This window comes from Chiloscyllium plagiosum, unplaced genomic scaffold, assembly GCF_037043375.1.
Source record: "Chiloscyllium plagiosum isolate Xiang-an unplaced genomic scaffold, Cpla_swu_hap1 HiC_scaffold_27, whole genome shotgun sequence".
NCBI classification, from domain to species: domain Eukaryota; kingdom Metazoa; phylum Chordata; class Chondrichthyes; order Orectolobiformes; family Hemiscylliidae; genus Chiloscyllium; species Chiloscyllium plagiosum.
In genome coordinates this window covers 12,094,312-12,122,033 of record NW_028270165.1, presented here as the reverse complement: position 1 = coordinate 12,122,033, position 27,722 = coordinate 12,094,312, and the positions used below count along the sequence as shown (strand labels likewise).

Sequence of the window (27,722 nt, the reverse complement as noted above, 5' to 3'; positions counted from 1 at the left end):
GTGGGGTTGGGGGAGAAGGTAGCTGAGAATGCCATAGGTAGATGAAGGTAGGTGTGTGTGTGTGTGTGTGTGTGTTTGTGAGAGGTGGGAGTTGGGGGGGTGGCAAGATGATAGTTCGGAGGGGGTTATGGTGCAGATAGATAGGAAAAAATGATGGACAGGTCAGAAGGGGCAGCACCAAATTGGAGGCTTGGGACTGGGATAAAGTGGGGGAGGTGAGGAAACTGTCGAAATCCACATTTGTCCTGTGTGGTTGCAGGGTCGCAAGGCAGAGGATGAGGTGTTCCTCCTCCAGGCATCAGGTTTGGCGATGGATAGGTTGGAGAAGTGGGTGGAGCTGATAGATTGAAAAGTTGACAGACAGGTCAAGATGGCGTGCTGAGTTGAAGGCATGGGACTGGGATAAAGTGGGGGTGGGGTGGAAAATGATGTCTAGCATCTGCAGTCCTCATTCTCTCCTCAAAATTATAGACATTTGTAAGGGGCATGGATAGGGTGAATACCCAAGGTCTTTCCCCAAGGTCAAGTACTAAAGGGGCATAGGTTGAAGGTGGGGAAAGGGACCTGAGGGGCAACATTTTCACGCAGAGGGTGGTGTGTGTATGGAATGAACTGCCAGAAGTGGTGGAGACTTGTACAATTACAACATTTAAAAGGCATCTGGATGGGGATATGAATAGGAAGGGTACAGATGAACATAGGCCAAATGCTGGCAAATGGATCACTAGAATCATTTAAGGTATGGACTGAAGGGTTTGTTTCCAGCTCTACAACTCTATAACTATGTCTACATAGTTGGAAACCAATTTCACAAGATGAGGAATAGGTCATTCACCCCTTACAGCCTGTCCTGAGCTGTGGCCTAACTGCACATATTCCAGTGCAAGTTTCAGAAAGATTTCAGCAGCTCTTTTAAAAAATTGAAATGGGTTTAGACTTCAATGATGTTTCTGAATATATCATTTTAGCTATTCTCAATTTTAAAGATAAGAGTTTCGAGTGAACACAGCCCACACCTCCCAGTGCAGCCAGTAACCTTTACAATGTTGATGAAACGATGCAGTACCTGTACTCCTTAAACATTTACAATTTCTAATGATACTAGCTACTCATTCACTGCTCCATCTGATACACAACATTAGAAACTTGGTGCAGGAGGCTGGAAGAAATGAGCAGCTTTAAAACAAAAAACCATCTGGAGCTCAAAGCTTTCAATGAGAGTCTGAGCCCGGCAGTAAGTTCAGGTAATCTTTATTGTGACCCAACTTTGTTACAGCTTCAGATCCCTCCCCCAGCAAAAAGATGTAGAGAAAGTAGTGGCTTTTTAAACAGCTCAAGGTCAAAGCGCACACACGCGCACACACTTCCCCCCCCCCCCACCTCACTTTCTTTACTATGGGTCAGCACAGAGTTGTCCCTTTGTAATTGGATCCTTGGTACAGCCTTAACCCGTGGGGCCAGGAACGGGGGCAGTGTGGAGTGAAACAGACTGCTGTGGGTCTGGAGTCATGTGTAGGCCAGACCAGATAAAGGATGCAGCTGGGACAACTGAGTTAATCCTTTCCCACAACTGCAGTTTCCTTTGTAATTGGATCCTTGGTACAGCCTTAACCCGTGGGGCCAGGAACGGGGGCAGTGTGGAGTGAAACAGACTGCTGTGGGTCTGGAGTCATGTGTAGGCCAGACCAGATAAAGGATGCAGCTGGGACAACTGAGTTAATCCTTTCCCACAACTGCAGTTTCCTTCCCTAAAAAGGGCATGAATTAGATTGGGGTTTTCTCTCCCCCCCCACAAAAAATGGTTTCATCGTTATTCCAATTGACCGTATTCCAATTCCGCCATCTGCCGTGGTGGTATTCAAACCCAACAGATCCCAGAACTGGGTTAATAGTCCAGTCGATAACGGCACTCGGCAGTCGCTTTGTCAGTCCCCCTGCAATGGCACGTGAAGTCGCTGGTGGCTCCGGAGGTGGGAGGAGCAGGTGAAAGCCTTCCCACACTCAGGGCAGCTGAAGGGCCTCTCCCCCGTATGGACTCGCCGGTGGGTCAGCAGGGAGGAGGAATAGCTGAAGGCCTTCCCGCAATCAGGACAGCAGAAGGGCCTCTCCCCTGTGTGGACCTGCTGGTGGGCCAGCAAATTGGAGGAACGGCTGAAGGCCTTCCCGCACTCGGGGCAGCTGAACGGCCTCTCTCCCGTATGGACTCGCCGGTGGGTCAGTAGGGAGGATGAATCACTGAAGGCCTTCCCACACTCGGGACAGCTGAAAGGCCTCTCCCCCGTGTGGATCTGCTGGTGCCTCAGCAGGGCAGAGACCTGGGTAAAGCCCTTCCCGCACTTGGGACAGGAGAACGGCCTCTTCCCGGTGTGGATGCGCCGATGAATCTCCAGGTCAGAAGGAGTACGGAAGCCTTTCCCACAGTTACCACACTTCCACGGTTTCTCCATGTCCGAAGCTTCAGCCACAAGTAAACGCATGTACTGCCCCTCTTTCCAGGCCGTATAACAGTTTCAGGCTCCACACTCCGTGCGCAGCAACAGTAGGGTCTCTCATCCAGTCCCACTGATAATGAAAATGTACTGAAATAGGAACCAACAAGCTTTGCTCCTTCTCACAGAATTGTAATAAAAAATCGTGGCTGCCCCAATCGATTGAGTGACTGTCAGATATTGACGTGACAGTGAGGACCGCAGATGGGGGAGAGTCAGTGTTGAACAGTGCGGCGCTGGAAAAGCACAGCAGGTCAGGCAGCATCCAAGGAGCAGGAGAGTCAACATTTCGAGCATAAGGCCTTCATCTGTTCATTTTGAAACTTCTGTCTTCGGATCTTCAAATACTCTGGAAAAACAGATTACAAAAGTCATCACTGTCAATGCAGGGTAGAAATTCAGAACAAGCTATGGAGCATTCTTTTCTTTTGTTATTCCACAAAATTGAAAGCAACATCCTTCTCTCTCTCTCTCCCCCTCTGTTCTCACTCCGCTCCAAGTAATTCTCCTGAAGGTGCTGATTCAGGATCAGAACAGCAAAAACGTCAAGACTTACATATTGGATAACTCCACCTGAAAGTTAACATCTTTCACAACATTGGGATACTACTGAGAGTGAGGAGGTCTGATTTTGGGAAGCAAAACAAAATGTGTCAATTCAGGATGAATCGGGAATGCAGCTTGAGGAATAACCAGACACATCAAGGTATTAACACAGACACCAGAGAGAAACTGAACAGAAGAGACGTGGCAAACCTTAGTAGAAAGCCAGAGTCATTAAGATATACCGCACAGTAACAAACCTTTTGGTCCAATTCGTCTATGCTGACCAGATATTGTAAATCAATTTAGTCCCATTTGCCAGCACTTAGCCCATATCCCTTGGCCAATCCACCCTACCTTGCACATCCCTGGACACTATGTATAAGTTAGCATGGCTAACCCACACAAATCTGCACCTCCTTGGGCACGATGGGTACTTTAACACGGCCAATCCACCCTCACCTGCACATCCCTGGGCGCTATGCATAATTTAGCATGATCAATCCACCCTAACCTGGGCAAAGTTAAAAATCGCACAAACCCGGGTTATAGTCCAACAGGTTTATTTGGAAGGACCAGCGTTCGGAGCACTGCTCCATCATCAGGTGGTTGTGGAGAATAAGACCATAAGGCACAGAATTTATGGAAAGACATTTGTGGCCTGCCACTGAAATGATATTGAAAAAATCCGGATTGTTAAGTCTTTCATCTTTTAGAATGGATTGCAGGTATCATTAATATGTAAATCCCAGAACTTCCTGTCAGGCACCCTCTCAAGATAACACAAGGCTTTACAACAAAAGGTGGCATCTCAGCTCGGACAATGCACTAAAGGTATGAGGTCAGAGTTTGCCTGTATCTCAGTCTTGAGTCAGACTGTTTCTATTTCCAAAGCAGGAATTTATAAAATATTATCTGGATTGACTGCCTGCATGAACTGCCGAGTCTCATCCACCAGCTGAAATGACAGGATAAGGAGGGCTTGATCCCCACAGTGCAATGAATTCCCACTTTCCACCAAAATCCCAAATGTCCACGCTCACTCAGTTGCTCTCTCACAAATCAAATATTTCATTGTAACTTCTTCTGTTCCCAGTAAGGGCAAAAAAATCTTTGAAAGTTGCTCTGAAAGTCCAGTCTTCACAACCACACCTCTGCTTTCACCGAAGACAATTAGTCATACAGCACGGAAACAGACCCTTTGGTCAAACTGTCTGTGCCAAACAGATATCCGAAATTAATCTAGTCCCATTTGCCAGCATATGGCTCTTATGGTTCTAAACCATTCCTATTCATGTACCCAGCCAGATGCATTTTAAAGATAATTGTACCAGCCTCACCACTTCCTCTGGCAGCTCGTTCCATACATCCCACAACCCTCTGCGTGAAAAAGTTGCCCCTCAGGGCCCTTTTAAATCATTCCCCTCTCACCTCAAACATATGCCCTCTAGTTTTGGACTCTCCTACCTTGGGGAAAAGACCTTGGATATTCACCCTATCCATGCTCGTTATAAACCTCTATATGGCTGCCCCTCAGCCTCCGATTCTCCAGGGTACTTCAAACCCTCCAAGTCTAGCAACATCCTCGCAAATCTTTTCCGACCCCTCTCAAAGTTTCACAAGTTCTTTCCGAAAGCAGGGAGACCAGCACTGGACGCACTATTCCAAAAGTCGCCTTACCAATGTACAGCCACAACATGATCTCCCAATACGCTGACCAATAAAGGAAAGCATACCAAACACCACCACCACTATCCTGTCTACCTGCGACTCCACTTTCAAGGAGCTATGAACCTGCACGCCAAGGTCTCTTTGTTCTGCAACACTCCCCTTCACTGTGCCAGTCCTGCCTGGATTGCTTGACCAAAATGCAAAATCTAATTTCTCTAAATTAAACTCCATCTGCCTTGGCCTATTGGACCATCCGATCAATTCTAATTTATAGTGAATTCTGCTTCCTCTCTTATTCTCTCAAAGCTGAAAATCTCCATCCCACACACTCTCCCTCCCTTCTCACTTTGTAGAACCTCATCCCTGCTGTATCTCATCCTGAAGGGTCTGGTTCATGCTGTTTAACAGGCCCACACTCAGGGGAGATCTAATTGAAACATACAGAATACTGAACGGCCTGGACAGAGTGGATGTTGGGAAGATCTTTCCATTGGGAGGAGAGACTAGGGCTCGAGGCACAGTCTTAGAGTAAAGGGAAGACCCTTTACATTGGTGATAAGGAGAAACATCTTCAGCCAGAGAGTAATGACTCTAAGGAATTAACTGCCACAGAAGGCTGTGGAGGCCAGGTCACTGAGGATATTTAAGACTGAGATTGATAGGTTCTTGAGTATCAAGGGGATCGAGGGTTACGGAGAAAAAGCAGGAGAACGTGGATAAGAAACTTAACAGCCACGATTGAATGGTATGAGCAAACCCAATGGGCTGAATGGCCTAATTGCTGTTGCTATATCTGATGGTCTCTTGCTGTCCTGGACACAAACTGCATGAATCCAAGTAAGATTCTGTTAATCCATTTTTTAAGATTAGAATCAGTCTAACCGTTGTGATACAGACAGCCTCAAACAGGGAAACTCACACCTTCAATACGTTATCTGGGACAACATGACACCAATTGGGAATGTAACTTTTAAAAAAGGTTTTGCTATTTACATATGAAAGAACTGAAACCAACATGGTTATTCTAAAAGAGGAGAGACTTCATAAATAACCCAGGTCTTTTTCAATATATAATTTCAGTTACACCCCACTGTAAACTTTTGCTATAAATTCAGTGTCTTACAATCTTATTCTTCACAACCACCCGATGAAGGAGCAGCAGTCTGAAAGCTAGTGCTTCCAAATAAACCTGTTGGACCATAATCCTGTGTTTTTGATTTTTAACTTTGGACACAGAGCGTGAGAATTGGGAGCAGGAGTTGGTCATTTGGTCTTTGGAGCCTGAACCAGCATTGAACAGACCATAACTGGATATGAATCTTCCTACATCTCGATGGAAAGGCTGTGACTTTCTTCACTGGAGCACAGGAGGTTGAGAAGTGACCTTATAGAGGTTTATAAAATCATGAGAAGTATACATGAGGTGAATGGCAGGTGTCATTTCCCTCAGGTGGGGGTTTCAGGATTAGGCAGCAAAGTTTGAAAGGAGAGAGGAGAAAGGTTTTGAAAAGACTTGAGGAAGCTTTTTTTTTAAATACAGGGTAGTTCATGTGTGGAGTGAATGTCCAGAGGAAGTGATGTTACTTTCAAAAGACATTTGGTTAAATACATGAATAGGAAAGGTTCGGAGGGATATGGGCCAAACACTGTCAGGTGGGACTAGATTAGTTTGTGAATATATTCAACGTGGACTAGTTGGACTGAATGGTCTGTTTCTGTGCTGTATGACTCTGTAACTGTTCTGTACTTGTCTTAAAAACATTTTCTTGCTTTCTCCCATAAACATCCACTTTATTGTTCCTCAAAACTCAGATGAACTCAGTCTTGAATATACTCAATGACCCCTAACTGCAGGAAGACATCTACAATTCTGAACACAATTCCTCTTGTTAATATACCACTTGCTTTTGCTGATTGCTTGCTGCACCTGTCTAACAACTGGCAGTGACTGGTGTAGAAAGACACTGAACCCCCTTTCTATATCCACATATCATTCCCTATTCCCTTGTGCCTGAAACATCGACTGTCCTGCCCCTCAGATGCTGTCTGACCTGCTGTGCTTTTCCAGCGCCACACTTACTGACTCTAATCACCAGTATCTGCAGATCTCACTTTCTCCACATCTCAGTATATCACCATTTAAATAATACACTTCCTTTCTGCTCTTTTTCACAACTTCATATTGTTGTACTCTTTTTCTCATGTTTTCCAATTGTGGTCTTCTCTACATTGTGGAGACTGAGGATAAACTTGGGAACGGTTTGCTGAACGTCGCAGGCAGGTCCACAGTCACTGCCCACTTTAATTCCCCTTCCCACTCCCTTTCTGAAAAGACTATCTTAGGCTTTCTCCATTGCCACAATGAACCAAATAGTAAATTGGAGGAACAACACCTCATCTTCCGCCTCGGCAGCCTATAGCCTAGAGGACTCAACATAGAGTTCTCCAGTCTCAAATAACCTCACTTCCCATTCCCCCCACGACTCCCTTCTCAGCTCCTCCCCCTCATTTCCACTCATCACTGTCACGAACCAGATTTATTCCTCCCTGTCACCAACCAGGTCAGACCTTTCACCTATCCCCAATTCACCACCCTGCCCCAAGGACACTCTTTATCTGCACCCATCCCCAATCCTGAAGAAGGGTTACCCCTGAAAAGTCGACTTCTCCACCTCCTGATGCTACCTGGCTTGTTCTTCCAGCCTCCTGCCTGTCTATTTTGCCAATTGCGACACAGACGTGGAGCAACGTTTCCAGAGTCTGTCCACCCCGATTCACTCCCTTTCCTTTCAGTTGCTGCAAGTCAACAACTGAAGCCCTGAATGAAAATAAAGAAATGGAAAAGGTGGTGAGAAAAGAGAGTGCCGTACTCACAGATGTTGGACAGAGGAAGGAGATTTCAGTCTGGGGTGAAGCTCAATCTTCATTCAGAGAAACAGGAGCAGTAGCAGCAGCTTCAGAAACTCAGGATCCAACTTCCGCATTCAGACAATGGGGTGACTCTGATTGGCAGGAGGACTAGACTCCTTCCGGTCCTCCAGTACTCCCTATTGGTCAATCAAAAGAAGATCGCGCGCCTTTTTGTGCGGACTGCGATGTTCATACCCAGTGTTTTGCTGACACCCGGGGAGCATGCGCATGGCGTTGCTGACACCGGCAAACATGCGCTGTATGCTCTATCGGGATGCTGGTGTTACTGACAGATTTTAAGTGTCCAAATGCCAATAGGAAAAAAAGGGGTCGAGCCACAATATGTTTTCCCCGTGGCTCGACATTTTATTGCTTTTGCATTTTGTCTCGCTGCTCAACCTTTGTATGTCTTTTACCCTTGTTGAGAGAGTCTCCCTGTGAGCTGACTATGGGCAGCGCTTTAACCAGTTACACAGACTGAAGAAACATTACACTATTCGCAGGAGGGAGTGACTGTACACGTTTCCTGAGTGTGATCACACTTTCAATTGTTCATCGGAAACACAGAGCCAAAAGGACACCAGAACGGCGGAGAAGTCGTGGAAATGTGGGGACTGAGGGAAGGGATTCCATTCCCTGTGGGCATTGGAGATTCATCAGCTCAGTCACAGTTCGGAGAGGCCGTTTTTCAAAAAATTATTACAACATTATTTCCCATTGACAAAAACACATTCACGCTGCCTGATTACCTTGAACTTATACAAGTGCCCTGTCATAATATCTTTGATAATAGCTTTGAACATTTTCCCCATTACATATGTTAAGTTAAATGGTCTGCAGTTTCCTGTTCTCTGTCTCCCTTTTTGAAGAAAGGATTTTCTAATCTAAAGAAACCATCCCTGAAACTAATGAGGTTTGGAAAATTAAAACCAATACATTAACTATTACGGGGAGAATGCGGGTAAGTAGAGTTGAAATGCCCATCAGCCATGATTGAATGGCGGAGTGGACTCGATGGGCCGAATGGCCTTACTTCCACTCCTATGTCTTATGGTCTTATTTCACTCGCTAATTTCTCTTTAAGAGTCTAGGATGAATTCCTTCAAATACCCGGGACTTATCAGCTCGTAGTTCCAACAGTTTACTCAGTACTAATTCCTTGGTGATTGTAATTTTCTTCAGTTCCTCCCTCCCTTTCAATTCCTGATTTACAGCTAGTTCCAGGGTGTTACTTGTATCCTCTCTAGTGAAGTCAGATTCAAACTCTTTTCAATTCATGTGCTATCTCTTTATCCTCCGTTACTGAATCCCCAGACTCATTGTGTAAACTTTTTTTTTTAAGAAAAGCTGACAAAACTTTCCAACCTGTTTTTATAATTTTTTTAGCTAACTTTCTAACCCTAATTGCCGTGCTCCTGCCTGCATTATTTCTGATATTTTGCCACAGCTCCCAACTCTAGCATCAACTTGTCTGCATATTTTATTGAACTGACCTTGATTAAGTAATGCAAAACACACAAGGGCAAATCTTTCCTCTCCAGAAAGTCTTAGTACTTAACATGATAAAATTCACTTTGAAATATTGTTCATCCAAATTTTACCAAGCACATACTACAGATTCAACATCCCACAATGACACCCAGTTTTGTTATGATCTTTAATTCTGAAGAGAAATTTGAATACCCAGTGAGTAACTGGAAGAACTCTTCATTAAGTTTTCACATTTTTAAACAAATAAAAATTACCAATTAATTGGAGTCTTGATAGTTTATTCACTTTCTGGGAATAGTCCAAGGGATGCAACATCTCTCTAGGATTCACTTGAATCCTTCTCAGGATTCCAAGTATTCCTGGTAATTGTATGTGGGAAAAGATCTGCCACCCTGGCAACCCACAATAGGCCCACAAAAGCAAAATTGGCCAAACTGTACCAAAACACCCAGAATGCCTCAGCAGGGACCAAGCAGGCTGACAAGTGAAAGTAGACAGCACTTGCAGACAAGGGAATACCTATACAGCTCAAGTACCCACTAACAATGACAGAGTATCACAGCTATCCCAAAGCCCTGAGGGCAGTTTCACAACCCAGCAATACCAAAGCCACACAAAGAACAGGTCAGACAGAGAGGCACCAGCAAGAGCATTGCTCCCAGGACAGGACAATGGAAGCACCTCACCGCTTCAGAGGAGACATTAGCACCTACCTGCGAAGAGGAATGGAAGCTCCTGATCCATCGATACTGTCAGAATGTTGCTTTGTGTAGAGAATTAGGACATTCCTCTGATAACTGTTTTCCGATTAGCATCATTGTAACTAGATTACTCCATTTCCAGCAACAACATTTCACTGCCACCCAGAGAATTGGCTATGAGATTGCTTTACTATCCAAAGCCATCATGTCCCTACAATGTGCCCCTGCCCTAAACCCCACCACCCTGCTTCCACTCACTCTGACCACTATTACGGATGAACACAACTGTTTAGACGTTGTCCAGCAGGTTGTTGCCCCATGCCCTGACCTCTCTGAAACACCTCTAGACAACTCTGACCTCATATTCTACACATATGGCTCATCCTTCAGGCCCTCAGACCACTGCACACTGGCAGGATGTGCCCTCTGCACTCCTTTCACAGTTCTAGAGTCAGCCGCACTGCCAAATGGCACATCTGCACAAGCTGCAAAGCTGTTTGCACTCACTAGGGCTTGTGTCATTGCTAAAGGACACACAGCAAACATTTATCCTGACTCCAGATATGCCTTCGGAGTCATCCACGATTTTGGCACATTCTGGAAACAGAGAGGCTTCATCACGTCAGCAGGGAGGCCACTACAACACGCTACGCTGATTTCTAATCTCCTGGAAGCAGCCCTGTTACCCTCAGCCCTAGCAATTATCAAATCCCGTGACCATACCTCAGCCACTGACCCGGTCACCGTCGGGAATGCCTCAGCTGACACAGCAGCCCGGAAGTTGCACTGCACCCCACCATCTACATCCTGCAGGCTCCCATATTCCCTGACCCCATGGAGGCTGTGCAAGCTACCCAAGAAACTGCTCCACAGCAGGAAAAGGACAGTTGGGCCTGCACTGGGGCCACACAATCTCCTTCCCTCAACCTGCTAATACACCCTGATGGCCACATCATTCGCCCAAGTGCCCACCTACACACACTGGCCCTAGCAGCCCACAGCATTGGCCATACAGGCAAGAGGGGCATGATACACACTGTAACGCAGTCCTGGTATGGACCAGGATTCACTGCCGCTGCCCAAGTCCTGCTGTCACAGTGCCTCATCTGCCTGCAGAACAATGCAGGGAAGCCAGTTGTCAAGTACCTGCCAGTTCCTGAGGGGCCTTTCAGCCTCTTACAGATTGACTTCACACACAAATACAGGGTTACAAGTACATCCTGGTCATCAGAGACATGTTCTCCAAATGGATGGAAGCATTTCCCACAAGAAAGGATGATGCATGTATGGTAGTAAAATGCCTCCTAAAGGATGTCATCCCCAGATTTGGAGTTCCCAGTAGCATAACGACGGAGAAAGGGACTCCCTCACGGCTTAGCTCGTGACCAGCATTAGCGAGGCACTAGGGATACCACAGCGACAACCCATCCCCAACCAACCCGTCGTCAGGCATGGTCGAGCGGATGAATGGCATCCTGAAGACCACACTGACTAAAACCACCCAGAAAACAGGACTGACCTGGTCAGACGCCTTGCCACTTGCCCTCTATGCTACACATGCGCAGCCAAACTGAACAGCTGTGCTCACCCCTTTTCAAGTACTTATGGGGCAGCCTATGCCCACTGCCACCAGACCCCTGACACTCACACAGCCCTGTTTCTGACACAAGAGGCCCCACTAGGGTATGTCCAGGCCCTTAGCAGGAGCATTAGTGCTCACACAACCAGGTCAGGGCTGCATTGCCCACACCCCAATCATTGCCCATTCATCTGTTCTGACCTGGGGACTATGTCATGATAAAATCACTAGAAAAAGATTCTCTCTCCCCTCGGTGGAAAGGTCTGTACCGGATCCTGATGACAACCCGGACTGCTGTGAAACTGGAAGGACGGCCTGAATGGACACTTACCACCCGCTGCAAGAGGGCTCCACAACCTCTGAACAGGGACCACACAGAGGAAGGCACCACTCTGAACACAGAGGATGAATCCAGATGCTCGCGGCAGCCATCACCATCTGATCTGTCTGACCATCACACTGTGGCTTGCTGGTAAACAGGGCCAAGGGGCAGCACATTTCATAACCCACTGTGATTTGCAGGCCAACACCTTCCTCAAAATGGCCCATGGGTATGCCCAGCAATTTAATCAGACCCGCTGCTGGGTCTGCACTAGGTCCCTGTCCACTCTCACTGGGGGCATTTCCTTAGCCTCAATCCCCTTAAATATCTCTGACATGGCGGAATGGTGCCTGGAACCTGACAGGTCCCCTGAAGTTACCACACTCAAAATACCACCAGCAATGACCAAATATGGGGACAACAGCCCAGCCCACTGGAGGTCTGCAGGTTACCACCTGGAAAAATATAAAGGGTGGTTTTACCCGGCCTACAACCTCTCCCATGAGCCCCCAGCCCTGACTATTGCTGACACTAACACACACGGGCCACCTGCAGGATCCATCTGTTTGAAACACACACAGCCATCTGGATGGGAGGCTGGCTGGAGCCGGTGCAATGACTCCCTGCTCCTAATTCCCACAGTACGCCGATCCGCTGCAGAAGGCAGCATTTTAAACCGACAGGTCCTCAACAGGATCACCCAGAACACCACCTTCCTCACCAGCTGGACAGGGACCCAGACACTCCATCTCCAGACCGAGAACGGCACCTATTTTATCTCTGGCCACAAAGCCTACCCCTGGCTGCTGTTGTCCTGGACTGGGAGCGACAATGTTGGGTATGCGGTACCATTCATTTATCACTCCCAGTCCCCTCCCTTTCCAAAGCCCATGCCAGGCAGCAGACGAGCCCTCGCTGCCATTGAAGCAGCTCTCTACCTGATGTCACCCCACTCCAAAACCTTACAGTTACAGGTAGAAGCCCACAAACTCGCTGTCACAGTACAGGAGGTGGCAAACTCCACAGGAGACGCATTCGCCCAGCTGAATGTGGAGGCTGTTGCCATCTGTACTGTGACTCTGCAGAACAGGATGGCCCTGGACTACCTACTCACTGTGAAAGAGGGCACGCGCAGAGCCTGACTGCGGGGACTGATAGCCGTCATCGCTATCATTGCCAGGCTTAGAGCGCTAGCCATGGCTATCCGACTGTGCTGTTCACACCAAGTACAATTTTGTCACCATCTGTCCCCCTTACCACTCAGCTAGCACAGATCCACTGGGAGAACATCCGTGTCCCTAAAATAGCCTCTCCTCGGACACAGAGAGCTGTCTGTCGGATACCGAGACCCCCCACCCGACAATCCCCCTGGCTCCGGCCACATTGCCCCTTCTCGTCCCTCCCCTAAGCAAAACAAAAAGAAAAGGGAGGGGAAGTTGTGGAAAAAGATCTGCCACTCTGCCAACCCACAATAGGCCCACCAAAGCAAAATTGGCCAAACTGTACCTTAAACACCCAGAATGCCCATACAGGCTCGCAAACCAAACCTGACAGCACACACGGACAAAGGAATGCACTTCAACCTCACTAACAATGACAGAGAACCAGGTATCTCAAGCCCCAAGGGCAGTTTCGCAACCCAGCAATACCAAAGCCACACAAACAGCAGGTCAGACAGAGAGGCACCAGCAAGGACTTGCTTCCAGAACAAGAAATGGAAGCACCTCACCACTTCAGAGGAGAAGTTAACACCTACCTGTGAAGAGGAATGGAACCATCGATAGTCAGGATGTTACACTGTGTGAAGGAACAGGACATTCATCTGATAACTGTTTTCCAATTAGCATCCTTGTAACTAGATTACTCCATTTCCAGATACATTGTATATTCCCCATTTCTTAATCAGCCTTATTGTACAGCATTATTATAAAAACTGGTCTCATCCTCAGCTCTTAGAAGATAAATTCTGATCTACCTGTACAGACTGTCAGTTGTCAGCCTAGTCAGTTTCTCTTCCAGTGACATTGCTTGTAATAAAGTGTTTGTCAATTTCACTTTGAACTGCACTTTGTGATCTCTAACTTATTGGGCAAATTTCTCCGACATGCTATAACAGGGCGACCAGAACTGTACTCAGTACTCTGAAAGTGGTCTTACCAACATGATGTCCCAACTCCTATACACAACGCTGTGAACAATGAAGGCAAGTGCAATGAACGCCTCTTAACCACCCTGTCTACCAATGATGCAACTTTCATAGAACAATGTACCTAAACCCACCATGTCTCTGTTCTACAACGCAACGCAGGGCCCTATCATTAACTATACAAATCCTGCCCTTCCTTGTTTTAGCAAAATGCAACCCCTCGCTTTTATCCATACCTCTCTCGTACACATGCTCTCTCTGAGACACTCACACCCTCTCACAGGCTTCTCCTCCATCACACTCACGCTTCAAGCATGCACACACGCAAACAGACACACGCGCTCTCATGCACACACAGGTCTATGGGGTGAATTTGCATTTGCAGATATATTCAATTTTGATCAAAAAGCACACAATCTGCAGGCAGTTGATACATGTAATATTTGTAAATTCCTACTTTGGAAATAGAACCAGTCTGATTCAAGATTGGGATACAGACAGACTCAAACCTCACACATTTCATTATTGTCTGAACTGAGATGAAACCTATTTATATAAAACCTTAAGTCATCTCGAGAATCTGACTTCAAAGACTTTCTGGGATTTACACATTAATGAACTAAAACTTGCAACCTATTCTAAAAGACAAAAGACTTCACAACAATCTAGGTTTGTTCAATATATCCGATCAGTTGCACTATACTGTGATCTTTTGCTATAAATTCTGCCTTATGATCCGGTTCCACAGCTTCCTGATGAAGGAGCAACGCTCCGAAAGCTAGTGGTTCCAAATAAAGCACTATAGCCTGATGTGTGATTTTTTTAACTTGATCCAACCCAGTCCATCTCTGGCTCCTCCACATCATTTCTAGTGAAGGCAGCCCACACCTCCCGGTGCTGCCAGTAAACCTTACAATGCTGATGAAATGACGCAATACCTGCACTCATGAAAAATTTACAATTTTTAATGATACTAGCTACTCATTCACTGCTCCATCTGATACATGACATTGGAAACTCAGCGCAGGAGGCTGAAAGAAATGAGCAGCTTTAAAACAAAAACCTCTTGGAGCTCAAAGCTTTCAATGAAAGTCTGAACCCTGCAGTAAGTTCAGGTAACCTTTATCAAGACCCAACTTTATTACAGCTTCAGATTTCCCCAGCAAAAAGGCGTAGAAAAAGTAGCTTATTTTTTTAAAAACAGATCAAGGTCAAAGAGTACACAGTCCCCCCACCCTCCACTTTCTTTACTATTAGTCAGCACCAAGTTATCCCTTTGTAATTGGATCCTTGGTACAGCCTTAACCCGTAGGAAGTATTGCCTCACTCAGCAATTTCAACCCAGACCCTGTATCCAAGTGAGTTTCTCCCTGTTCATTTCTGCAGGTGGGGGAGTCAACCACACTGCTCTGGGTCTGGAGTCACATGTAGGCCACCCGGGTAAAGGATGCAGCTGGGACAACTGAGTGAATCCTTTCCCACACGGCAGTTTCCTTTCCTAAAAAGGGCATGAGTGATTCAGATGGGGGATCTCACGCCCCCGCCCCCAAAAATGGTTTCATCGTTAGATTCCGAACTCCAGAATTCTAACCAAATTCCAATTCCGCCATCTGCCACGACGGGATTCAAATCCAGGGGTTCAGTCGATAATGGGACTCTGCCATTCCTCCTTCAATCCCCCTGCCATGGCACGTGAACTCGCTGGTGCCTCTGCAGGTGGGAAGAGCGGGTGAATCCCTTCCCACACTGAGAGCAGGTGAATGGCCACTCCCCAGTGTGGACCCGTTGGTGGGCCAGCAGGGTGGAGGCCTGTGTAAAGCCCTTCCCACACTCAGGGCAGCTGAAGGGTCTCTCCCCAGTGTGGACCCGCTGGTGCTTCAGTCTGTCGGATGAATTGCTGAAGGCCTTCCCGCACTCGGGGCAGGTGAAGGGCCTCTCCCCGGTGTGGACCCGCCGGTGGGTCAGCAAGGTGGAGGCATGGGTAAAGCCCTTCCCGCATTTGGGGCAGCTGAAGGGTCTCTCCCCTGTGTGGACCCGCTGGTGCTTCAGTCTGTCGGAGGAATTACTGAAGGCCTTCCCGCACTCGGGGCAGCTGAAGGGCCTCTCCCCCGTGTGGACCCGCTGGTGCCTCAGCAGGTTGGAGGAATTGCTAAATACCTTCCCACACTCAGGGCAGCTGAAGGGCCTCTCCCCAGTGTGGCCCCGCTGATGCCTCAGCAGGGCTGAGGAATTGCTGAAGGCCTTCCTGCACTTGGTGCAAAGGAACGGCCTCTCCCCGGTGTGGACCTGCCGGTGGGTCAGCAGACTGGAGGCCTGGGTAAAGCCCTTCCTGCATTTGGGACAGCTGAAGGGTCTCTCCCCCGTGTGGACCCATTGGTGCTTCAGCAGATCAGAGGAATTGCTGAAGGCCTTACTGCACTCTGTGCAGGGGAACGGCCTCTCCCCGGTGTGAGTGCGCCGATGAGTCTCCAGGGCAGACGGGAAATGGAAACGTTTCCCACAGTCACCACACTTACATGGTTTCTCTACGGAGCGGGATCGCTCAGGCTTTTCCATGGCCAAAACTACGCACAAAAATGTGTAGAGCCCCTCCCTGCCGTGAATCCCTCTTTCCAGGCTGTATAACTATTTCTGGCTCCACACTGTGCACTGCAACAGTACGGTCTCTCATCCAGTCCCACTGATTCTGAAAACATACAGAAACAGGAACCAAACAGCTTTGCTCCTTCTCACAGAATCACAGTCGAAAGTTGTTGCGTTCCCAATGGATTGAGTGACTGTCAGACATTGACATCAAAGTGAGGACTGCAGACACTGGACACTCAGTGTCGAAAAGTGCGCGCTGGAAAAGCGCAGCAGGTCAGGCAGCATCCGAGGAGCAGAAGAGTCGATGTTTCAAGCATAAGCCCTTCATCTGTCGAGTTTGAAACTTCCAAATTCAGATCTTCAAATAATCTGTAAAAAGAGATTACAAAAATCATCACTGTCAGGGCAGGGTAGAAATTCAGAACAAGCAACTCTACTTTCTGCAGAACATTCTTTTCTTTTATTACTTCACAAAATTGAAAGCATCATCCCACTCTCTCTCGCTCCCCCTCTGTTCTCACTCCGTGCTAATTCTCCTGAAGGTGCTGATTCAGGATCTTACAGGGGCAGAAAAGGAAAAATGTCAAGTCTGACATCTCTCTGAATTTTGGATAACTCCACCTGAAAGTTGATATCTTTCCCAATATTGGAATACTGCTGAGACTGAACAGGTCTGATTTTGGGAAACAAATACTATGTTAATTCAGGGTGAACCTGCAATGCAGTTTCTTGACGAACAATGAGACCCGAAATGGTTAACATCCCCAGGAAGGGGGAGAAAAGGAGACATCAAAGTATTGACACCGACACCAGAGAGAAACTTAACATGCCGATCAGGTATCCAGAAACAATCTAGGCTCGTTTGCCAGCACTTGGCCCATTTTCCTTTTACCCCTTCCTATTCATATACCCATCCAGATACCTTTTAAATGTTGTGATTGCACCAGCCTCCACCATTTCCTCTGGCAGGTCATTCCTTACACACACCGCCCTCTGAATGAAAAAGTTGCCCCTTACGTCCCTTTTAAACCTTCCCTTCCCCATCCCACCTGCCCACCCTGAACCTATTACCCTTACATTCTGGAGTATCCCATCTCAAGGAAAAGACCTTGACTATTTACCCCATCCATGCCTCTCATGATTTTATCAACTTCAGCCTCCAGCGCGCAAGGGGAAACAGCCTCAGTCTGCTTGGCATCTCCCTATCACTCAAACCCCCCCAACCCTGGCAACATCCTTGTAAATCTTTTCTGAACCCTTTCAAGTTTCACAACATCCTTCTGATAGGAGGGAGACCAGAACTGTACACAACATTCCAAAAGTGGCTATGGTTCTGCTGAACAATGGCAATTTAATTCCAAAATATTAATTTCTTCATGAGAAGGTAATAATTGGCAATGTAGCTGTAAGAGGCCTCTTGTGGAAGAGTGAAGAACTGAGTGAGAGAACTTTCCATTAAAATGGAGAGGAACAGAGTGATTCTGAGACTGGGGACTTAAATCTAAAGCAAGGAAATTACAACGGCAGCGGCACAAACAGGCCACAACAAATGAAGGAACATTTTTGAAAGAAATAACAAACATTTAAAGAGCACCTGGAGGAACTGCAACAGTTGTCCATTCCTGTCTGAAAAAATAAAACACAGAAGGTGACACAGCCACGGCTAACAAGGGACATGATGGATAGGACTAGATCCAGAGGAGTGGCGTACAAATTGGCTCAAAATAAAGTAGCAGATCTGAAGACTTGGAGCAGTTCAGGTTTCAACAAAAGGATTGGTCAAAAGGGGAAAATGGGGTATGTGAAGAGGAAAATAAAATTAGAGAAAACAATAACAATGAGAACAGACAAAGTTCTCATGTGGAACAAAGAGATAGCAGACCAATTAACCACATATGTTGCTTCTATCAAAACACAGGTAACATCCCATGTTGGGGAACACATGGTCCAATGAGAGCAGAACTGAAGGAAATGAGCAGTTGTGGGGAAGTGGTGTTGGGGAAACTGATGGGATTAAAAGTTTACAAATTCCTGTGCTGGTAACCCACACCCCAAACTATGGTCTGAGGTCATGCAATTGGCAAATCCTGGGCTGATCTTAGCAGAACTGTTTAATGGTAAGCTCCTATGGAGTGTTACTGAACAAAGTGACCTTGGAGTGCAGGTTCATCGCTCCTTGAAAGTAGAGTCATAGATAGATAGGATAGTGAAGAAGGTGTTTGGTATGCTTTCCTTCATCGGTCAGAGTATTGAGTACAGGAGTTGGGAGGTCATGTTGCAGCTGTACAGGACATTGGTTAGGTCACTTTTGGAATATTGTATGCAATTCTGGTCTCCTTCCTATCAGAAGGATGTATGAACCTTGAAAGGATTCAGAAACGATTTACAAAGATGATGCCAGGGTTGAGAGATTTGAGCTATAGGGAGAAGTTAAACATGCTGGCGGTTTTCCGTGGAGAGTCGGACGCTGAGGGGTGACCTTATAAAGGTTTATAAAATGATGAGATGCACGGATAGAATAAATAGACAAAGTCTTCTTGCTGGATTGGGGTAGTTGTTAACTCTAGAACATAGGTTTAGGGTGAGAGGGGAAAGATTTAAAGGAGATGTAAGCGGCAATTTTTTCATGCAGAGAGTGGCAAGTGTATGGAATGAGCTGCTGGAGGAAGTGGAGGAGGCTCGTGCAATTGCAACATTTAAAAGGCATCTAGATGGGTATGTGAACAGGAAGGGTTCGGAGGGATATGGGCTGGGTGCTGGCTCAAGTTATCCCTCCTCCTGCATTGAATTTCAAATCCATCTTCATCATGTCTTTCCTCCACTCCTGGCGTTCTCTTTTCTCCTGTCTACAAACTGAAAATAACATCAACACATCAATGCTCTCCTGGTCACTGCGATCTTGGAAGTACCCAGTTTCTGTTCCAGCTCCACAAATGATCAGATTCATTCACCTCAAATTCACAGTCCGCCTTCGTGTCATTCTAGATCTCTCTCTCTCCCTCCCACTCCCTTTTCCTGTTTTAAGGCCACACAGACCAAGCTCAGGGCCAGGTCTCTCACAGTGAAATGAGGAAATTCTAGTTGAATGACACCAACTGTCACTTCTCTCCCGTAAATGACAGCTGATGGTGCCCTCACCAAGATGGCCGCCCGCGCTCCCCGCCCCAAGTCAACACGCGCCTTATCCTTACAAAGATGGCGCCCTGTTACCCGGGCAACACGAGAGCTCCTTCGGTGGTGAAGTGGGCCTGGGGAGGTTTTATTCACGGCCTCAGGCCTCCCCCTAGGAGTTTATAAACTCCCCAGTCTCCCTCCTCCCGCGGGTCCCAATCCTACCCTGTCTCACTGTCTCCTCTCCCCGGGATGTTTCTGAAACCTGGTCCTGTTCTGAAGAAGGATCACCGGACCCGAAATGCCTCCTCGATTTCTCTGGACAGGCGCTGACGGACCTGCTCAGCTTTTCCAGCGGTTTCTGTTCTTGTTCCTTCAGCCGCCGGCGCCATTCCTCTCCCACACTCAGTAACTTTGCCTCGCCGCACGCATGCGCACAGCGAGGGCCCTATAGGGAGGTTTCTCGATCGCATGGGATCGTGGGAACTGAAGGCGCCATTAATGTCATGAAATCCAGTATCCCATATGCGCTCTTAACTGTCCTATTCACGTGTTAATGAAGTTAATGAAGAAGGGCTCATACCCGAAACGTCGATTCTCCTGCTCCTTCGATGCTGCCTGACCTGCTGCGCTTTTCCAGCAACACATTTTCAGCTCTGATCTCCAGCATCTGCAGTCCTCACTTTCTCCTCCTTAATGAAGTACACGTCAGGGGTAAATCATTCATCGATTTTAGATTTATACATTGAGTGGAACACTACAGGTGTTTAACTCTAAACTCTAGTTCCAATTCAGTGTCAGTATAATCGCTCTTTATCTGTTCTCAAATAAGCACCGAGTCAATGCTCTCCATCTGACCCTTCTTAAAGTTCATTTTCTTTAGTTTGCAGATTCCAACCCTCTGTTTCAATAATTTATTAATATCTACTTCGGGTACATGGGCGTCGCTGGCTGGCCAGCATTTGGTTCTCCTTGAGAATGTGGTGGTGAGCTGACTTCTTCAACCGTTGCAATCCACATCCTATAAGGTGACCCACAATGTCTTGAGGGAAGGAATTCCAGGATTTGGACCAGTGACACTGAAGGAACAGTAATACATTTCCAAGTCAAGATGGTGAGTGGCTTGGCGGGGTACTCACAAGAGGTTATGTTCCCATGTATCTGTTTTCCTGGTCCTTCTAGATGGAAGTGGTTGTTCATTTGAAAAGCAATTTGTAAGGTGCTTTGGTAAATCTTTGCAGTGCGTCTTGTAGATACTACACACTGCTGCTTCTGAACAGTGGATATGGTACCAATCAAGCTGGCAACATTGACCTGGATGGTATGAAGTGTTTCAAATACAGTTGAAGCTGCAACCCCATCCAAGCTAGTGGGGAGTATTCCATTACACTGCTGACTTGTGGCTTGTAGAAGTTGGAACACGTTTTGGAGAGTCAGGAGGTGAGTTACTCACTGCAGTATTTCTGGCCTCTGACCTGCTCTTGTAGCCACTGTGTATATATGGTTCATCTAGTTGAGTTTCTGTTCAATGGTAAACACTAAGGATGTTGATTGTGGGGTATTTAGTGGCAGTAACATTGTTGATATCACAGGTCAGTGGTCAGATTATCTCTTTTGGGGATGAGTCATTGTGTGACATTTGCATGGCATTCATGTTACTTGCCACTCATCAGCCCATTGGATATGGTTAAGATCTTGTAACATTTCAAACTGAACTGCTTCAATTTGTGAGGAGTTGTTTATAGTGCTGAACATCTGCAATTATTGCAACATCTCCACTTCTGAACTTATGATGGAGGAAGGTCATTGATGAAGATGGTTCGGCCTATGGTTCCTGCAGAGTTGTCCTGAAGCCGAGATGACTGACCTCCACAAACCATAGCCATCTTTCCATGTGTTAGGTATGACTTAACAATTAAGACATATAAAACTAATTGAAGGAATAGGTATGAGACAACCCTCTTCAGGGTGTCTCCAGTGCAGGTTTTTCTGTTCTTGAAACAATCTGATAAATGTTGACATTCATCAGCCTTTTGATCTTGGCAGTTTCCTTTCTCTCCAACATTTATTTCACATTAGCAGTTGAATTCTTCTGCATTTTTCAGGAAAATGTATTACAGAAGGTAACATTCTTAATATCTGTGTAATATTCCGTGGGAAAACTGTCTATAGTCCACCAGTTGGAGAGAATTTCTCTGAAAAGGTTTGTCAAATGCCCTGCTTCCACAAGACCCAGTGTTCCCAAAGTTGAAGTACTTTTAACAGCCCCTTTATATTTTCCAGAATTCCCATGATAGGAGACATGTGTCACTTGTACCCACCACAAATCTCCTGAAACTGGGTGCACTACAAAAGTCCAGCAGGAAGATTATCAGTAAAAATGTCTGGTTTCAATCATAGAGTTTTCGACATCTAGAAACACACTGCACGGAAACAGATCCATTGGTTGAACTCATCCATGCTGACCAGATGTCCCAAGCTGACACACACACACACACACACACACACACACACACACACACACACACCCCACTGCATACAAAGATTCTCCTTGAGGTCACTTATTCCCTTCTTACTACTCACAGCATCTCCTCTCCGTTACCCCCCCCCCTCCCCCCTCAGCACCTCCTGTCCATCCACAGCTCCTCTTGTCCATTTCCACCCTGCCACCCACAGTGCCCTGTGTCCATTTCCCTCTCCCCACCCTCTGACCACATCCATCCTCCCTCTCTCCACTCTCCATCTCTCTGTTGCCTGTCTATTCTCTCTTTCTACCAACTCTCTGCTGCCCATTCTTCCACCGCCCCCATCCTCTTCTTGCCACTTATTCTCTCTCTCCACTCACCCTCTTCCCCGTCCATTCTCTGTCTCTCCTCACATTCTGCATCCCACACCTTTCTCGCTCCTGCCCACCCCCCCCCCCCCCCCCCAACTCTACTCCCACATTCTCCCACTCAGACCCTTCCCCCCATTCTCTGGGTCCCCCACGCTCAGCCCTGCAGGCCTTTCTCTCCCCCCCAAGTCCTTCTCCTCTCCCTCACCCTCTGCTCCCCCGTCCATTCTCTCTCTCTCTCTGTTCTCTACAGATCCACCCAGCCCCCGTCCATTCTCTCTCTATTCTCGCAAGCCCCCGTCCATTCTCTTTCTGTTCTCCCCAGCCCCACCCTAGAGCCCCCATCAATGAGAGGAAGGAATCTGGTTGATGGCAGGGAGGAGGAGGAGCTAGAAAGATAGGGAGCTCATTTGAAATTGAGTTCCCCAATGTTGAGTCCTCCCAACTCTACGCAGCCCGGGCGGAAGATGGGATGTTGATCCTCCAATTTGCAGTTTGATTCATTGTGGTAAGGGAGGAGGCCAAAGATGGTTATGTCAGAAAGGGAGTGGGAAGGGGAATTAAAATGGCTGGTGACTGGGAGGTCCGGTCGGCCTCTGCGGGCCCAGGTACGATGCTCAGTGAACTGTTCCCCAAGTCTCCCCGATGTAGAGAAGTCCACAATTGGCAAACACGTGGCAAGTGCAGTACCACAATGTAAAATTATAGCCTCTGCTGTGAAAAAAAAAACAGAAAGGAGGTGTATTGTTTAAATGGTGATGTATTGGGATGTGGAGCAAGTGAGGAGTGCAGATGCTGGAGATCAGAGTCGAAAAGTGTGGCACTGGAAAAGCACAGCAGGTCAGGCAGCATCCAAGGAGTAGGAGAGTTGACATTTTGGGCATGAGCCCTTCATCAGGAATGATGTGTGAATGTACAAAGGGGGCTCAGCGTCATTCCACACCAGTCAGTACCAGTTGTCAGACAGGTGCAGCAAGCAATCAGCAAGGTAAGTGCTATGTTAACAAGATGAATTGAGTTCAGAAGTGGGGATGTCTTCCTGCAGTTAGGGTGTCATTGAATATATTCAGGGCTGAGTTCGTCTGATTTTTGAACAACAAAGAAGTGGATGTTTATGGGGGAAGACAAGGAAATGGTTTTAGAACAGTTTCAGTCCATGCTGACTATGTTCTCAAACTAAATTAGTCCCAACTGCCTGTGTTTGGCCCATATCCCTCCAAACATTTCCTATTCATGTAGTTATCCAAATTTCTTTGAAACGTTGTTACGGTACCTGCATCCTTCCTCTGGACATTTATTCCACACACAAACCACGCTCTGTGTTTCTTTTAAAAAAATACTGGTGCCCCTCATGTCTTTTTAAAATCTTTCTCCACTCACCGTCAAACTTTGCTCCCTAATCTTGAAACCACCCTAGAGAAAGGAGACCCGTCGTTCACCTCATCTATATCCTTCATGATTTTATAAACCTCTATAAGGTCACCTCGCAGCCTGCTGTGCTCCAGTGAAAACGTCTAAGCCTATCCACTTAGGTGTAGTTAGATTCATATCCAGTTATGATCTGTTCAATGCTGTTGCAGGCTCCAAAGACCAAATGGCCGAATTCTGTTCCCAGTTCTCTTACTGAGTCCAGGACAGCAAGAGACTATAAGACATAGGAGCAGAAAGTAGGCCGTTCAGCCCATCAAGTCTGCTCATACCATTCAATTGTGACTCATAGGTTTCTCAGTCCCATTCTCTTGCTTTCTCTCCATAACCCTCGATCCCCTTGGTACTCAAGAACATATGTCTCAGTCTTAAATGTACTCAGTGACCTGGCCTCTGCAACCTTCTGTGGCAATGAATTCCATAGATTCACCACTATCTGGCTGAAGAGGTTTATGTTTATCTATGTTCTAAAAGGTCTTCTTTTTACTCTGAGGCTGTGCCCTCGGGTCCGAGTCTCTCCTACCAACGGAAACATCTTCCCAACGTCCACTATGTCCAGGCCATTCAGTATTCTGTGTGTTTCAATTAGATCGCTCCTGAGTGTGGGCCTGTTAGTCAGCATGAAGCAGACCCTTCAGGATGAGGTACAATAGGGATTAGGTTCGGCAAATGGAAAGAGAGTATGTGGGATGGAGATTTTCAGCTTCTAGGGAATAAGAGAGGAAAGAGAGTTCATTATAAATTAGAATTGTTCAGGTGGGCCAAGGAGTGGCAGATGGAGTTTAATTTAGAGAAATGAGAGGTGTTGCATTTTGCAGCTATATAAGACATTGTTTAGGCCACTTGTGGAATACTGTGTTCAGTTCTGGTCTCCCTGCTATAGCAAAGAGGTTGTGAAACTTTGGAAGTGGTTGGAGAAGATTTACAAGTCTGTTGCCATGCTTGTGACCTACAGTGAGAGGCTGAAGAGGCCAGGGATATTTTCCGTGGAGAATTGGAGGCTATGGGGGTGATCTTATAGATGTTTATGAGGGGCATGGATAGGGTAAATACCCAAGCACTTTTTCCCAGGGTAGGGGAGTCCAAAACAGAGGGCATATGTTTGAGGTGAGAGGGGAATGATTTACAAGGGACGTGACCGGCAAGATTTTCATGCAGAGTATGGTGCATGTGTGTAACAAACTACCAGATAATGACAACATTTAAAAGGCATCTGGATAGGTACATGAATAGGAAGGATTTAGAAGGATATGGGCCAAATGCGACTAGGTTAATTTAGGATATTTGGTTGGCATGACAAGCTGGGCCGAAGGGTCTGTTTCCATGCTTTATAACTCTAATCAGCTTTGTTGAAAGCAGAAGAGTCAGAGCACTTTCAGAGCAGCTTTCAAAGATGTTTTGCCCTTACTGGGAGCAATAGACAATAGGTGCAGGAGTAGGCCATTCTGCCCTTTGAGCCTGCACCACCATTCAATATGATCATGGCTGATCATCCTTAATCAGTATCCTGTTCTGCCTTATCTCCATAACCCTTGTTTCCACTATCCTTGAGAGCTCTATCCAACTCTTTCTTAAATGAATCCAGAGACTGGGCCTCCACTGCCCTCTGGGGCAGAGCATTCCACACAGCCACCACTCTCTGGGTGAAGAAGTTTCTCCTCATCTCTGTCCTAAATGGCCTAGCCCTTATTTTTAAGCTGTGTCCTCTGGTTCGGCACTCACCCATCAGTGGAAACATGTTTCCTGCCTCCAGAGTGTCCAATCCTTTAATAATCTTATATGTCTCAATCAGATCCCCTCTCAGTCTTCTAAACTCAAGGGTATACAAGCCCAGTCGCTCCAGTCTTTCAGCGTAAGGTAGTCCCGCCATTCCAGGAATTGACCTCGTGAATCTACGCTGCTCTCCCTCAATAGCCAGAATGTCTTTCCTCAAATGTGGAGACCAGAACTGCACATAATACTCCAGGTGTGGTCTCACAAGGGCCCTGTACAGCTGCAGAAGAACCTCTTTTCTTCTATACTCAATCCCTCTTGTTATGAAGGCCAGCATGCTATTAGCCTTCTTCATTACCTGCTGTGCCTGCATGCTTACCTTCATTGACTGGTGTACAAGAACACCCAGATCTCTTTGTACTGCCCCTTTACCGAAATTGATTCCATTTAGGTAGTAATATGCCTTCCTGTTCTTGCCACCAAAGTGGATAACCATACATTTATCCACATTAAACTGCATCTGCCATGCATCTGACCACTCACCTCACCTGTTCAGGTCACCCTGTAATCTCCTAACATCCTCCTCATATTTCACCCTGCCACCCAGCTTAGTATCATCAGCAAATTTGCTAATGTTATTACTAATACCATTTTCTATATCATTAATATATATTGTAAAAAGCTGCGGTCCCAGCACTGATCCCTGCAGTACCCCACTGGTCACTGCCTGCCCATTCCGAAATGGAGCCGTTTATCACTACTCTTTGTTTCCTATCAGCCAACCAACTTTCAATCCAAGTTAGTACTTTGCCCCCAATACCATGCGCCCTAATTTTGCTCACTGACCTCCTATGTGGGACTTTATCAAAAGCTTTTTGAAAGTCCAGATACATTACATCTACTGGATCTCCCTCGTCCATCTTCAGAGTTACATCCTCAAAAAATTCCAGAAGATTAGTCAAGCATGATTTCCCCTTCATAAATCCATGCTGACTCTGACCTATCCTGTTACTACTATCCAGATGTGTCATAATTTCATCCTTTATAATAGACTCCAGCATCTTTCCCACCACTGAGGTCAGACTAACTGGTCTATAATTTACTACTTTCTCCCTCCCACCTTTCTTAAAAAATGGTACAACATTAGCCACCCTCCAATCCGCAGGAACTGATCCCGAATCTATCGAACTCTGGAAAATAATCACCAACGCATCCACGATTTCTCGAGCCACCTCCTTCAGTACACTGAGATGTAGACCATCAGGCCCCGGGGACTTATCAACCTTCAGACCTAACAGTCTCTCCAACACCAAATTATGGCCAATATAAATTCGCTTAAGTTCAGGTCCTTCAGCCACTGTTACCTCAGGGAGACTGCTTGTGTCTTCCCCAGTGAACACAGATCTGAAGTACCAATTCAATTCTTCTGCCTTTTTTGTTCCCCGTAATATATTCCTCTGTTTCTGCCTTCAAGGGCCCAATTTTAGTCTTAACCATTTTTTTGCCTTTCACATATCTAAAAAAGCTTTTACTATCGTCCTTTATGTTTTTGGCCAGTTTACCTTCGTACCTCATTTTTTCTCTGTGTATTTCCTTCTTAATTAGCCTCTGTTGTTCTTTATAAGCTTCCCAGTCCTCCATTTTCCCACTTATCTTAGCTATGTTATACTTTTTCTCTTTTAACTTTATATGTTTCTTAACTTCCTTCGTCAACCATGGCCACCCATGCCTCCTCCTAGGATCTGTCTTCCTTTTTGGAATGAACTGATCCTGCATCTTCTGCATTATACACAGAAATATCTGCCATTGTTCCTCCACTGTCATCCCTGCTAAGGTATTGCACCATTGAACTTTGGCCAGCTCCTCCCTCATAGCTCCATAGTTCCCTTTATTCAACAGAAATATTGTCACTTCCGATTGTACCCTCTCCTTCTCAAATTGCAGATTGAAGCTTATTGTATTATGGTCACTACTTCCCAATGGCTCCTTCACTTCGAGGTCCCTGATCAATTCTGTTCATTGCACAGAACAAGTTACAGTGAAATCTTTAATTTGTGGGACAGCAACTGAGTGAATGAGTACATCCAGAATTTTAGTGGAAAGTGGGAATTCATTGCACTGTTGGGATGAAGTGCTTTAAGGTTTACCGGCAGTAAGTACAGTGTGCTGAGTGGGGAGCTGAGTGAAGGGTTTGGTGGG

At 46.4% G+C, this 27,722-nt stretch overlaps 2 protein-coding genes across 2 annotated transcripts; both read right to left on the bottom strand.

Moving 5' to 3' along the window:
- Positions 1-1,241: 1,241 nt before the first annotated feature.
- LOC148143127 (uncharacterized) lies at positions 1,242-7,964 on the bottom strand. The gene is made up of 2 exons (XM_087974054.1): positions 7,578-7,964; positions 1,242-2,838 (listed from the first exon to the last, which is right to left on the bottom strand). The coding sequence occupies exon 2, from the start codon at positions 2,475-2,477 to the stop codon at positions 1,926-1,928; it is 552 nt and encodes a 183-aa protein (XP_087830180.1). The 5' UTR covers positions 2,478-2,838; positions 7,578-7,964; the 3' UTR covers positions 1,242-1,925.
- A 6,310-nt stretch (positions 7,965-14,274) lies between these two features.
- LOC148143126 (uncharacterized) lies at positions 14,275-19,892 on the bottom strand. The gene is made up of 2 exons (XM_087974051.1): positions 19,775-19,892; positions 14,275-16,807 (listed from the first exon to the last, which is right to left on the bottom strand). Exon 2 carries the CDS (start codon positions 16,406-16,408, stop codon positions 15,524-15,526), a length of 885 nt encoding a protein of 294 aa, XP_087830177.1. The 5' UTR covers positions 16,409-16,807; positions 19,775-19,892; the 3' UTR covers positions 14,275-15,523.
- Positions 19,893-27,722: the final 7,830 nt, after the last annotated feature.